Genomic DNA, 14,215 nt, shown 5'->3' with positions numbered 1-14,215 from the left:
GGTCTTGGCTCCTGGCTTCAGCCTGGCTCAGCTCTGGCTATTGTGGCCACTTGGAGAGTGAACCAGCACATGGAAGATCTCTCTCTCTGTCTCCCTTTCTCTGTGTTTCTTCCTCTCTTTCAAATAAATAAATAAATCTTAAAAAAAAAAAAAAGCCTGCTGATATTGCTGCCACCAAAGACCACGTTGTTCAATTTTATATACAATATGTATATATTTATTTTATATATATATATTTGATAGGCAGAGTGGACAGTGAGAGAGAGACAGAGAGAAAGGTCTTCCTTTTGCTGTTGGTTCACCCTCCAATGGCTGCTGCGGCCGTGCAACGTGCTGATCGGAAGCCAGGAGCCAGGTGCTTCTCCTGGTCTCCCATGGGATGCTGGGCCCTCCTCCACTGCACTCCCAGGCCACAGCAGAGAGCTGGCCTGGAAGAGGGGCAACCGGGACAGAATCTGGCGCCCCGACCAGGACTAGAACCCGGTGTGCCGGCGCCGCAAGGCAGAGGATTAGCCTGTTGAGCCGCGGCGCCGGCTACAACATTTAGTATTTCAACACACTCTCTACTCCACGCCAAGGGATCACCAGTCAAGATAATGAACATGCCCATCACCCACACAACTTCCTGTGTCTCTTTGTCTCCCCCTGTCCTTCCCCACTCCAGCTACGGATAAATTAGTTGTGTTTTCAAGAAACCGTTTATAGAATCATCCAGAAGGCGCTTTTGTGCCTGGCTTCCTCCACTCAGCCTAGGTATTTGGATTCAACCCTGCCGTGGATGGCTACTTTTTTTTTTTTTTTTTTTTTTATTGTATGGGAATAGCACATTCTGTTCACCATTCAATTATTGATGAACAATGCAGTGTTTTCCAGTTCAGAACTCACTGGGAAAATCCACTGTGAACATTGCTTTACAAGTCTTTCTGGGAACACAAGTTTCCGTTTCTCTTGGGTAGACCCCCCGCCACAGAAGTGATGAGCCAAGGGTAGCTGCAGACTGAAGTCTGTGTGAGACTACCACGCTCTCACCAAACGGCTGAACCTTAACACAGGGCTTGTCCCTACACCACAGGGTTATACTTGTTCCCTCTCCTTGGGGCAACTTTTCACTAGTTATACTACAGCTGGCCTCTTGCTGTCGAGCCCTCAGCCCCACTGTCTGATTACAAAAGCGCCATCACACACTGGATTGTGTCCCCCTCACCCAATTCATGTTGAAGTCAAAACCTGCAGGACTCGGGCTGGCGCTGTAGCGTAGTGGGTAAAGCCACTGCCTGCAGTGCCAGCATCCCATATGGGTGCTGGTTTGAATCCCGGCTGCTCCACTTCCAATCCAGCTCTCTGGTACGGCCTGGGAGAGCAGGAGAGGATGGTCCAAGTCCTTGGGCCCTTGCACCTGTGTGGGAGACCTGGAGGAAGCTCCTGGCTTTGGATCGGCACAGCTCCGGCCATTGCAGCTAATTGGAGAGCAAACCAGCTGATGGAAGACCTTTCTCTCTCTCTCTGCTTCTCCTCTCTCTGTGTGTAACTCTTTCAAATAAATAAATATTAAAAAAAAAAAAAACCCTGCAAGACCTTAAAATGCGACTGTAATTGGACAAAAGTTCTCCAAGGAGGTGATTAAGTGAAAGCGAGGCCATGAGAGTCGGTTTCTAATCCAGTGACGCTGCCATGTTGTGCCAGAGGCTTCCGCTCGCCATTTCAGAAGCATCGTCACAAAGACTGCTTCAAGCAAGGATCACCAAAGAATGATAAAGCCAGGCAATCAATTCAGAGGAAGGATACTTCAACAGTACCCAGGTGTCTTCCCACAGGGAACTCGCTGATTGCATAGGGAGAAGACGACACATTGAGGTCACAGCACCAACTTCGGGACAAGCCGGCGTCGTGGGCTTCCTGATGTGGGGCCATGAGGACAAGTCTCTTCCAGTGTATTTCTGCCAAAAAGTACACGCTCTGAATTTCTTTATTTTTGTATTTATTTATTTGAAAGGCAGAATTACGGAAAGAGGTCTTTTATCTGTGGGTTCACTCCCGATATGCCCCAATGGCCAGGACTGGGCCAGGCTGCAGCAGGAGGAACTCCATCCAGGTCTCCCAGGTGGGTGACCATTGTCCACTGCCTTCCCAAGCACAGCTGCTGGGAGCTGGGTTGGCAGTGAAGCTGCTGGGACTTGAACCGGCGCTCAGACAGGATGCAGGGGTCGCAGGCCTCAACTTAGTTTCCCACCTTGCCACAATGCCCCACCTCCACGCCACACTCTGAATTTAATCACCAGAAAATACAAGTATCAGATAAATCCAAATGTAGGGGCATTCTACACTGACCAATAAATCTCCGAAACATGTCAAAGTCACGAAAAAAAAAAAAAAATAGCTGAGTAAAGTCACTGTCCTTCCAGACTCAAGGAATAGAGACATGACTGCCGAATATAAAACAGGATCCTGAACTGAATCCAGGGGTGGGGGTGGGAAGGTAGCTATAAAGGACATTACTGGGGCAATCAGCAGAACTAGCTTGCTGATGGCCTATTCAACACGAGTGCCACTGTGGCGTTCTAGTCTGATCATCGCGCTGCGAATCTACAAGAGAAATGTCCTTGCTTGTAGGGAACACAGAGAAACAGCCGGGACAGAGAGGGAATGGCACCTGAAGCTCTGAGATGACTTAGAAAGCCAGGATGGGGCCGGCACTGTGGCGTTGCAGGTAAAGCCGCCACCTGCAGTGCCAGCATCCCATATGAGCACCAGTTCTAGTCCCGGCTGCTCCACTTCCAATCCAGCTCTCTGCTATGGCCTGGGAAAGCAGCGGAAGATGGCCCAAGTTCTTGGGCCCCTGCACCCACAAGGGAGACCTGGAAGAAGCTCCTGGCTCTTGGCTTTGGATCAGCTCGGCTCCAGCCATTGTGACCATTTGGGGAGTGAACCAGCGGATGGAATACCTGGATCTCCCTCTCTGCCTCTCTGTAACTGCGCCTTTCAAATATAAAAAAAAAAAAAAAAAAAAGACCAGTATGCGTGTACAGGTAGACACACACGAGGAGAATACGGTCACGCAAACGCAGCAACACGCAACCATTTGTTATTCCGGTTGAAAGGGAGACCAAAGTTCTTTACTGTCCTCGCAGTTGATGTGTACATCTGCTCTCTTATTTTCTGAGAGAGGCCCTCGGGCGGACGCTACAGAAGTGGCCCGTCTCCCGTGGCCGGGGCTCCGTTCCTTTGCTCCATCACAAAACCCTGCGAGTTCCAGCGAACAACACCTAAAAACAGGGGGTGGGAGGGGTCTCTGCCTGCTCCAGCCTGTTCCTCCCAGCGGATGCGTGGGCCCACGGGGCTCGACCCCCGCCGGGGAAGGTCTCTCCCCAGCGACCGCGAAGGGCGCCACGTTCCGGGCGCCTGTAGATGCGGTGAACACAGACCGAGCACAGCCCGGTGAACCACACACTCCAAACCCCACGCCCCCACCGAGCCGGCGGCGCGGCAAGGAGGGCCCCCGTCGCCCCCGCCTCAGCCGAGGGGCGCGGGCCGGGATCCCAGCCCACCCAGGCCCGCGCCGCGGAGCCATCAAGCCGGCCAATCCCATCACCCCATCAGTACTTATTAGGCGGCCTCGGTGCGGCTCGCCGGAGGGGCCGCGCTGCGGGCGCGCGGGCGCGCGGGCGTTTGGCGCGTAGTTTTTTGTCGCCCGAGCGCGCTCGCCGGTGATTGGGCCGCGGCGCGGCGTGCCCGATGCGCGGGGCCGCGGCTGCTCGGTCGACCTCGGCGGCGGCCGGGGCGCGCACTTCTCGGCCGGCCTCCCGGGGGATGGGCCACCAGGAGTCTCCGCTGACCCGAGCGCGGGCGGGAGGCGCGGCTTATATAAAGAGGTTATGTAAAGGGCTCAGCTGGCGCCAACACGTGGAGAGCCACGGGGGCCTGGGAGCCTGGGCCTCCCCCGCGCGCGCCGCTGCCACCGCCGGCGCGGCCGCAGAACCTGGCGCGGCCCGGGCCCGGACCGCCACCTCCCGCGCGGCTCCGAGTCCGCAGCAGCCCCAGCCCGGAGCCGTCCACCCGCGGGGGCGGCCGCCAGGGGGGAAGCGGGCCGTCCGGAAGTGGAGGGGTGCCGGCCAGGTAAGGGCGCGGAGGAACCGCAGAGCGCCGAAACTGGGGCTGCCCCCGCGGCCCGGGCGCCTGGGGAGGGCAGGCGGGGGCTCGGCTCGCTCCGGCCCGAGGAGCCCAGCTTGTAGCCCCACCGTCTCCACCCGCCGCCCTGGGGCACTTGGGCCAGCCCGCTGGGTCTGCGGAGGCTTAATTCAATGGACTGTTTACACTCGGGACGCCGCAAGGCGGGACGCGCGGAGGAGTCAGCTGGGAGGGAAGCAGGCTGGGAAGAGGGATTCGACAGCCAGAACTGCGCTTCTTAAGGCGATTTTCTCAAGTTACGAGGACGAATTGTGCTTATTTGCCCTTTCCCCACATTGAAAAGTAACTGAGAGCGCGGGTGAGGCTGCTTTCCTTTCCGGTTCCCCCTCCGAGCCCCAGCCCTGTGGTTTCGTCTTTCCCGCTTTCCCCTCCCCTCCCCCTTTCAATCAGGGGCAGAGCCTTCCGTCTTAAAGGGGCCGCGGCGGCCCGAGGAGGAGGAGGAGTAGGAGGAGCAGGAGGAGGTGGGGCGCTGTGCGGCCTGCGCTCCTTGCCTCACCACCGCGGCCGGCCTGGTCGTTTAACCGATTCTTTCTCCAACAGGTCACAATCCAAGGTCCCGCTCCTTCGCGTCCCAGGGCCGGACGGAGGGATGAGGCAGGGGGGGCCCGGGCAGCGCCGTTGCTGCTCCCCCCGCCGCTCGCAGCCATGGAAACGGGGGAGGAGGACGGCGCCCGCAGAGGAACACAAAGCCCGGAGCGGAAAAGGCGAAGCCCAGTGCCGCGGGCGCCCAGCGCGAAGCTGAGGCCGGCGGCGGCGGCGGCGGCCCAGGCCATGGATCCTGTGGCGGCCGAGGCCCCGGGCGAGGCCTATCTGGCGCGGCGGCGGCCCGAGGGCGGCGGCGGGTCGGCGCGGCCGCGCTACAGCCTCCTGGCGGAGATCGGGCGCGGCAGCTACGGCGTGGTTTATGAGGCAGTGGCCGGGCGCAGCGGGGCCCGGGTGGCGGTCAAGAAGATCCGCTGCGACGCCCCCGAGAACGTGGAGCTGGCGCTGGCTGAGTTCTGGGCCCTGACCAGCCTCAAGCGGCGCCACCAGAACGTCGTGCAGTTCGAGGAGTGCGTCCTGCAGCGCAACGGGCTAGCCCAGCGCATGAGCCACGGCAACAAGAGCTCGCAGCTCTACCTGCGCCTGGTGGAGACCTCGCTCAAAGGTAGGGGCGCCGCGGGCTCCCCGGGCCCCTCGGCCCCGCGTCCTGTCACCCAGGGCCCAGACACACCCTCCTTCCCCGGGCTGGGCGGTCGGGGCCCGCCCTCTCCGACCCGGGGCGAGCTTTAGCTGGTATTTTCATAACAAGAGCTCGTTGAAGTACTGACCATTATCTCTGTGAGTACGAGCCATTATTAAACGCCTAGCATTCCTACGGTGGGGTCGGTGGGGGGCGTGGAGGGGCTGGGCTGGGGTTCCGATTTGGTGAGGAACTGCACTGGCTCTCTGGGGTCTGTTCTCTTTCCCTCCCACAACAAACAAAAAGGAAACTTTACTGGACCCACCCACCCCGTTCCCTCCTGGCTTCTGGAAGCACTCCAGTCCCCCCCCCCCCCTCCAAATTCACACTCTGCTGCCTTCTCCTCTGAGACCCCACCCCCAGTGCTTCATCCCAGGGCACGGAAGCAAAAGGAGGGTTTTCTAACTCTGTCCTCTGGGATGTGCCGACTAATGGCCCCCGCGGGGGCCCTTGGAGCTGTCACCCAAGAAAACATCCAGCAAAAATGCGCGCCCTTTTTCATTATTCATCTTAAGCTCCGAATCGGACTGGAAGGGAGTTTTCTTTGTACGGGGAAAGGGGGCCCAATGAGGCAAGGGGGCTTGCCCGGAGGAGTGATGATCCCGCAGCTACGGAATGTGTCCGTCCAGAGTGCCCCATACGCACACGCTTTGTGCACCCCAGAGCAGGCAAGGATCAGCCGGTCCCAGGAGAGGGGCAGTGGCCGGAGAAATGGGACTTCCTGTGGCGGGAGCGCGTTGCTTCCAGCCGGAGACCTGCAGGGATTCTGGCTAATAGCCTCAGAAGTGGGTCCTGTCCCCTTTCTGTGAATAGAGAAACGGAGGCTGAAGGCGGGCCAGGAAAACTTGTTGGAGGCTCGTCGGCCGAGGCTCCTGGTCGTCTTCTGCTTCTCCTGGTGTAGGTGATGTGATCAAGGCCTGAATCCTTTCAAGTGTGCAGGCTCTCCCTGCCTAAGAATGAACCTTACAGGATGGGTAGGGTTTGGGGTGGGGTTAGACAGAGGTGTCTCATCTGGAACTTTTGCCCAACTCTAAGACCTACAAGCCTGTCCCGGGAGAGTGTCCTGTTTCAAGTCAGTTTGACCCATTGCCACCTGGGAGCCTCTGTCACCTTCACGCCCATCCCTACCCTACATTACATCCTGAGAAGCCCTCCGGCTCTGCAGTGAGCGGTTTTGTCTGGAAAAGGCGCCCCGTGATATTGTCTCCCCTTACCTGAGTTCCAGGAGCTCAGCACCTCAGTCCTCCGGTTCCAGACTCTTCGGTGTGCTTAGTGGGCGGTCTGGGCCTCTGTCACATGCCTGCCTCTGCCTCGCGTCGTGGGGGCTTGCTCTGAGGAACCCCCTTCTACCCTCGGCTCACTGACCTGCAGCCCTGAAGCTTCGGCCTCCGTTGGAAGCGCTAGGTTACTACCCCAGTGTATAAAAGTGATTTCGATTTTGCTCACCTGTAGAAGTTGTCAAAACTTCACAGTAAACGGTTAGTACTGGGCACTTGAGGGTGAGACTCCTGTTCAGTCCTGGCTTGTCCTGGAATGACCGCGTGGGACATGGGGCAGGAGAGGAACACTCCTTTATCCGTGAGAGAGGGATACGTGCATCGCGGGGCTGCTCTGCAGACCGGAAATGGCAGGGGCGTGGGTGAGGAGGAACAGCTTCAGGCCGTGTCCCACCCCACCGGAGTCCTCTAACATCTCCTCCTCCTGAGGTTCACGTTGCTGCTTTCGAGTTGTGTGTTAGCTGCTTGTTAAGGGGCTGTCAATCCTGCTTGTTAATACTAAAGTGGAGAACAAAGACGCACATTACTCCAGGTTAAGTTTTCCTGACTCGGGCTTCTAAACTTGAGCCATTGTGGTCTGCCCCGGGGTTCCCAGCATGCTAATGCCATCCGGGAATGTCAGTTGGAGGAATCTCAGCATCCGCCCAAGTCCTTTGCTGTCACCTTTGCTTGGCCCCTTAGTCAACTTAGAGTGACTTCTGAAATCCAGCAGGAAGTGTTAAACTGCCTTGCAGCCTCCTCCGGGCAGAAGGCACTTATGCTCTGCTTGACTCCAGCTCCTTTCACCTTGAATTTGGCCTTTGGAGTATCCTTAGGGCTAGGACCCCTCCTGAGGGACTGACAGATGGCTTCTGACCTGAGTGTCTTAATTTGCATAATCCACATGCTCTAGGGCGACTGCCCTGTTCTTTCTTTTCAAGCTTCTCCAGCACCTGACTTCTCCCCTCCATGACTGAGCACCTACTGTGTGCACTCACAGTGTACTGTGGGGGAGGGAACCCAGAGACTTGGCTTCTTTCTCTTGTGAGTGCCTGTGAGACTGCTCTAAGGTAGCAGAGTAAGACGGTCCCCCAGGGGTGCGCGGGGGACCAGCTGCCAGGAGCTGTCAGTGGGAAACAAGTGATTGCCAGAGGCCCCTGGAGGTCCGAGGAGGGGCGAGATGGCTGTCACCTGGAAGCCAGCAGGCAGACCTGACTCAGCTGTGAAACTCAAATTCGGTCACTCATTTGAAGGAAAAGGAAAAAAAACAAGCCATTCCTGACCCCAGAGTGACTTACATCTGCAAAGTCTCCGGACTGGGAGAGGATTTCCATGCTAATGGGAGTCCCAGCAGGAAGGGGCAGGTGCCTTTGTCTTGAGTGTCACCCAGGGTGGAGAGGAAAGAGCTGAGTTAGCAGAGAAGGTGGGCCTGGAAGAAGAATGCCTGGGCCTTCTGAGAGGCAGACCAGAGACCACCTGGACTCTCGCTGTTGGGCCCATAGAATAGACGTTGTCCCCCTTCACTCTCAGGTCCTTAGTGCACATACAGAAGATGTGCTGTGGGCTCAGAAATTACTTGATCTGTGAGTAATCCAGTATCCCAAGCAAACAGGGAATTTCGGATGCTGTGCTTGGTCTCACCCTCCTTACTTGTTTCTGTGTCGGAGTGTAGACCAAACAGGCCTGTCCAGGAGCGGTGTGCGGAGAGCAGACGCCGTCGAGGGCCCCCAGAGGTCTTGGATGTCTAGGCTGGCCTGACGCCTAGGAAAGGGACGTCACTTGTCCGAAGTGAGTTGGTGGCAGCACTGAAGCCAGCCTCCCAGGCTTTTTGACCCCAGATTAACCAGCCTGTGAACTTGGTAATGGGTTGGTACCTGTGCCTTTGTGTAACTCAGGTTTGCTCTGAGCCCCCTGTTTCCTGTTGCTAAAGGACCCTGTCTTGAAGGCATTGAAAACAGAGTTTTCTGCCACTTAGGAGACATGTGTCCAACTCAGATCCTGTTCCCTCTGACACTCACACCCATCCACCTGTCAGAAGCGAGCGACGACGAAGAGACGCATCCCGGATGAGCTCTTGAGGCTCGTGAAACCAAGTCGCTAGAAGTTTGGCAGAGCCGGGAACCTTGTCAGCCTGCAGCTTGGCAGAAGATACTATTGTACTTAACCAGTTGTTTGAGATTTGCTCTACCCAAGATGCCTTGAGGTGGCTTGAGATGAGTGGGAACCGCGGCCTTTGGGAAGGCCCATCCGAGTGACCACTCTGAGCCTGGCTACTCTATACGAGATGCTCTGTGCAGGGTGTCGTCTGTGACACGCGCCCCAGTGAACACAGGGCAAGGTCACCAGTGGTGGCATCCTAGAGCCGAGGAAGGGTTCCCTGGGAGCTTAGTAGAGGCATGGGGAAGAGGAAGCAGGATGACTGTGGGGCTCAGGGCGGAGCCTTCCCTGCCTGGGCCCCCAGAAGGCAACGCTTGAGTTGCTGGGACCTCTGAGTTGAGGGCTCCCCAGGCAAGAGGCAGAGAGCTGGATGGCGATCTTGAGCTGCCCCGACTTGGATACAAGTGGCCTTTGGGGACCCTGAAAATTAGCGGGCTGTGGTGGAATGCTGAACTTGGACCTGGCCGATGTCAGTCTTAGTCTCACCCTGTGAAGAGCTAACACTTGCCCGTGGCCAGGTGCTGTCTAAAGGCTTTCTTCTGTTTACTCATTCATCCTCACAATCAACTTCAGAAGTCGCAATTACCTTTATCTCACAGGTGAGGCAGCTGAGACACCAGGTTAGCAAGTAACAAAGCCCACACCTTCTCGCGTGAATCTGCTTTGGGGTACCCTGGGGTTAGGTAGCATAAGTTCTGGGTTCTTCTATTTTTCCTGGTTGTAAATGGGCATAATCGTATTTACTTGGGCTCCTGTCTGTTGTTTACTTTGAATTCCGTGTCGGTCGGTGCTTGTGGCCGTGCTGGTTTCTGCTGGTGCCTTCCGTGTGTCTCAACTGCCGGGGCTCTGCCAGCCCTCAGGTCTCCTTGTGAATGTCTTGGGTCAGCTGTGCAGGCTTCTAGCTTCTGACCCACTGCCATCCTTCCCTGTGCCCTGGGGAGTTGAGGTAGTACCCTCAGGAGGTGGACACAGCCTTCGTCCTTGAGAGCTTTGGTCAGTTGGGGCTGATGGGGTAAGGCACTTTATAGTGAAAACTCTCAGGGTGAGCCCAGCTTTCCTCTTCACCTTGAATTTGGCCTTTGGTGCAGTCCTTAGGGCTGGAACCCTCCAGATTCTGGTTTCTGACCTCATTGTCTTCGCTTTACATATTCTGCATGCCCACTGCTGCTCTCCTTGTTTTTTCTCTTTAATCCTGTGTAGCTGTTGACCCTTACCTTAATTCACCTCACTCCTTTACTAAACACCTACCTTGTTGCATGTGTGCAGTGCCATGCACAGGTCTGTCGCCTCTGGAGAGAGAGACCTGAGCCTGGACTCCCGTGATGCTTGCTGTCAGCCTGGCTGGTGGAATCTGTGTTTCACAAGACCCCGTGATGTCCCCAGGATCACCATCCGGCCTTTCATAGTGTTCGCATATTCAGTCTCTCATTCGATCCTTTCCACTGAGAGAAGCTGATGTTCCTATAACCTGCAGGATCCTTCAAGGTCAAGTAGTTGTCCAGTGCAACACTCATGAAGGCTCCACTTTGCTCCATGTTCATGACCTCACTGGATGGCTGCCGCTGGTGTCCAGAGACACTAACATAATTAAATCCCGTAGTTGTCTGCTTCTGCTTCGATGTGTAGGCACCATACATTTTTTGACTTTGGATGTCATAGTTAAGCCTGTAACAGCCCGGTGATGTAGGTGTTTCTGTGCAGTTTATGGTGAATGAGCCCGATTCTGGGGGATCTGAAGTTTGCCTGGAGTCGTTCAGCCATGTGAGTGGGAGGCTGCAGTGTTGACCCGCAGCCTGGCTGGCTCCACCACCCTGGTCCTCTCTGCTGGAACTGCAGGCCCATTCTTGGCCTGTGTATCACACCACATCTTGTCCTGGCAGCTCCTGGTAGCAGATCTGTTCGACTAATCTTAGGAAGTGCCACACACCCTGTGGTGTTGACATGTACCCAGCATCTGAATAGTGACATGAGGCAGCCCAGATCCTCCGCGGGGACCAGGGCTTGGCCCGCACTCATCTTTGTTGGGAAGGGTCATCAGTGTGGGTCCTTGGCTTCTGCCGCTCGGGTCTGATCATCAGCTGAGCTGGTCAAGTGTGTTCATGAACAACTAACTGATGAGAACCAGATAGTCATGACTTACTCAGGCTTCATTTTTCTCAGTTTTCTCCAATTCTTAAACATCATTTTGTAATATTATAATTTGCCTCTTTTTCTTTTTAAGTAAATCTTTGTTGAAGTTTAACATGATCCTTTAAAGCATCCAACCAGGTGGCAATGTTATAATTAACTGTTACCCGTGCTTGAGCAATTAAGTTGGTTTCATTTCTTCACTTTTATTATGCTGTGTGCAATATCAGTTCTGGAGGATTCGGGTATGCGGTGGTGATGGTGGTTGTGGCAGGGGTTTTGTGTTTTTGTCTTTTGAGCACTTGTAGAATAAATTCCTAGAGCAAGATTTTTATGCCCAATGGGTTGAGCATTTTTAAAACTTGTGATGCATGCTTCTGAATTACTATCATCCCAGCACATGTACATTAAAATCAGAATTAGTCCTGCACTGAAAACCAAGTCTGCTGTGGGGCTGGGCCTTCCACCATAGGGACTCACTGAGCTGACATTAAGCCCATGGCGGGTACCTAAGTGGCTGCTTATAGGAGAGGGTGTGGCTGTGGGAGTTTGAACCTGCTGGCTTCCAGGGCAGTGGCAGCGAGGTGAGGGCGCAGGCTCTGCAGATTCAGTCCCTGACTAGCTGCGGCCCCTCCTCTTAGAGCCTCACTGGAAAAGGGAGTGTGATTGTTGCCTGAATACGCAGGTGTTTGGAGTAAGAGGGGAGAGTACTCAATTCTTCCTTTCCATCCCGTGTGACAAGGTACCAAGTTTATTGACCCTAAGCTGCTAAGACTTTTTTCCCTGTTGTCCTTGTCTCCTTCCCGTCTTCTCACTTCTCCAGGTGTCAGAGTTCCCCGAGGAATTTCTCGGCCCCCATCTGTCTTCCCTCTGCAGCCCCTCCTGCCTCCCAGGGAAGCTTGTCTTGTCTCATCCATTGTCTAAGGCATGCTCTCGCACGTGTTAACGTCCCTGAAATCAGAAGTTGACTTTGTCAGCAGTAGGCCGTGTTGTCACCAGACTGGAGGGCTTGACCTAAATGGTCAACACGTCCTTCTAGAACAGGCCAGGAACTTGGAGTTGTTTCTTAGAGTCTGCCCTGGAGCGTTCCAAGCCCTCGCCTGCATCTCTCTTGATGTCCCAGAGCGCATGGGTCCTGGGCTGCAGGTGCACAGCCCCTGTAGCTGTGTGTCTCTTTCTGCCAGAGAGGCAGCTGAAGGGCCTCCTGCAGTTGTTCTCCCCCTGACTTTGTCTTTCCCTCTGCCTGGCTCTCCCAGCCTGTGGTCATCCTTCTTCTGATGACCGGAAGCCTTGCAAGGGGCGCTGGCTGTAGCTTCCCTCCCCCATGTCTGGGGTGTGACCGTCGGTGTGTGTGCAGGAGATGTTTAAATGGAGTTGATTAGAACCTGGAAGTTTAACTGGTGGAACAGGCTTCAAACCCAGTGCCTTTCTGAAGCTCATACTGACTTGTCCTCGTGCTGAGCCTGCTGGCCTCAGGTGTCTTTGTGAAGCAGGCCACCTTTTCTTCATAGAGATTTCAGCACTGATTTACTTCTGTAATGGGATGCAAGACACCTTACTCTGCTCTGAGTTGTTTGTATTTATTTATGTATTTTTTTAAGATTTATTTTTATATTTACCTGAAAGCCAGAGTGACAGAGAGGGAGAGACAGAGCCATCTAAGGTTCACTTCCAAATAACTACAACAGCCAGGTCTGAAGCCGGGAGTCAGGAACTCTCTCCTGGTCTCCCACATGGGTGGCAGGGACCCAAGCACCTGGACCACCGTCACCTGTCACAGTAGCAGGAAACTGGAGTCCGAGCAGTGGGGACTCGAACCAGCTCTCCAATATTGGATGCCGGAACTGCTAGCGGCAGCTTAACCCACTGCACCACAATGCCAGCCCTGTTTGTTTCTAGCATTTTCTCTGTCTGTGGCATGGGATGTGTTTTGAAATACAGAAGTTGGCTGGCGCCATGGCTCAATAGCCTAATCCTCCACCTGCGGCACCGGCACACCGGGTTCTAGTCCCGGTTGGGGCGCCAGATTCTGTCCCGGTTGCTCCTCTTCCAGTCCAGCTCTCTGCTGTGGCCCGGGAGTGCAGTGGAGGATGGCCCAAGTGCTTGGGCCCTGCACCCGCATGGGAGACCAGGAGAAGCACCTGGCTCCTGGCTTCGGATCAGCACGGTGCGCCCGCTGCAGTGGCCATTGGAGGGTGAAACAATGGTAAAGGAAGACCTTTCTCTCTCTCTGTCTCTCTCTCACTGTCCACTCTGCCTGTCAAAAAATAAAAATAAAAAAAAAGAAATACAGAAATTATTTTGTGGTCAGCTGACTGTCAGACTTGAGGGAAAGGTGCTAAAATTCCTCAAGGCGGGCCTTCCTGTCTAAAGTACACTTTCTCTTTCATGAATCTATTTGAGAGGCAGAGAGAGACAGTGCAGTCTCCCATCTACTTGTTCACTCCCCAGATATCAGTAATGAGTGGGTTGGGCCAGGACTGAAGCCAGGAACTGAGAATGCAATTCAGGTCTCCCATGTGGGTGACAGGAACCCAGTCGGGCCATCGTCTGCTGCCTGCCAGGGTGCGTGTTAGCAGGAAGCCGGAATCTCAAGCCAGAGCCGGGCGTGGAACTCAGGCACGCAGATGTGGGACGTGGGACTCTGGACCGTGGGTCCTAACACAGGCCCCTAAAATTAGTTTGTTTGTTTATTTTCTTTCTTTTCCCTCCCTCCCTTCCTCTCTCTTTCTCTTTCTTTTTTCTCTCTTTCACTTTCATTTTTCTTTTTCTTTCCTGTCCCCTGCCCTGTCCTCCCCTCCCCTCTCCTTTTTTTACTTGAAAGACCGAGTTACAAACAGAGAGAGGGAGAGACAGGTCTTCTATGCAGTGGTTCACTCCCCAGATGGCCTCAACAGCCAGAGCTGGGCCATTCCAAAGCCAGGAGTCAGGAGCTTCTTCCACACAGATGCAGGGGCCCAAGCACTTGGTCCATCTTCTGCTTTCCCAGGCCATCAGGATTCAGAGAGCTGGATTGGAAGAGGAGCAGCTGGGACAGATGCCGGTGCTGCAGGCGTAGGCTTAGCCTGCTCCGGCACAGTGCCAGCCCCTAAAGTTCACTCTTACTCTCTGTGGACTGGGGTTGTCTGGAGGAAGGACATGGCTGTGGTGGCTCACTTTCTACCCTGCTGCCGTGGCAGTGCTCTGGGAGAGGTTACCTTCCTCAACCTTGGTTTCCCCACCTGTGAAACAGTGGCCAGTGAGACGAAGCAGCTCATGTCGTGAGCTG

At 55.1% G+C, this 14,215-nt stretch overlaps 1 protein-coding gene across 1 annotated transcript in view; it reads left to right on the top strand.

Moving 5' to 3' along the window:
- The first annotated feature begins 3,792 nt into the window (after positions 1 to 3,792).
- STK35 (serine/threonine kinase 35) overlaps positions 3,793 to 14,215 on the top strand; it is a 37,036-nt gene continuing 26,613 nt past the window's right edge. Inside the window, exons 1-2 of the mRNA XM_062203956.1 lie at positions 3,793 to 4,113; positions 4,726 to 5,332. Of these exons, the coding sequence (XP_062059940.1) occupies positions 3,808 to 4,113; positions 4,726 to 5,332 (913 nt within the window). The 5' untranslated portion in view covers positions 3,793 to 3,807. The remainder of the gene's footprint in view (positions 4,114 to 4,725; positions 5,333 to 14,215) is intronic.

Source organism: Lepus europaeus, chromosome 10 (genome assembly GCF_033115175.1).
Source record: "Lepus europaeus isolate LE1 chromosome 10, mLepTim1.pri, whole genome shotgun sequence".
In the NCBI taxonomy this organism is placed as follows: Eukaryota; Metazoa; Chordata; class Mammalia; order Lagomorpha; family Leporidae; genus Lepus; species Lepus europaeus.
This window is presented reverse-complemented; position numbering and strand designations above follow the sequence as displayed.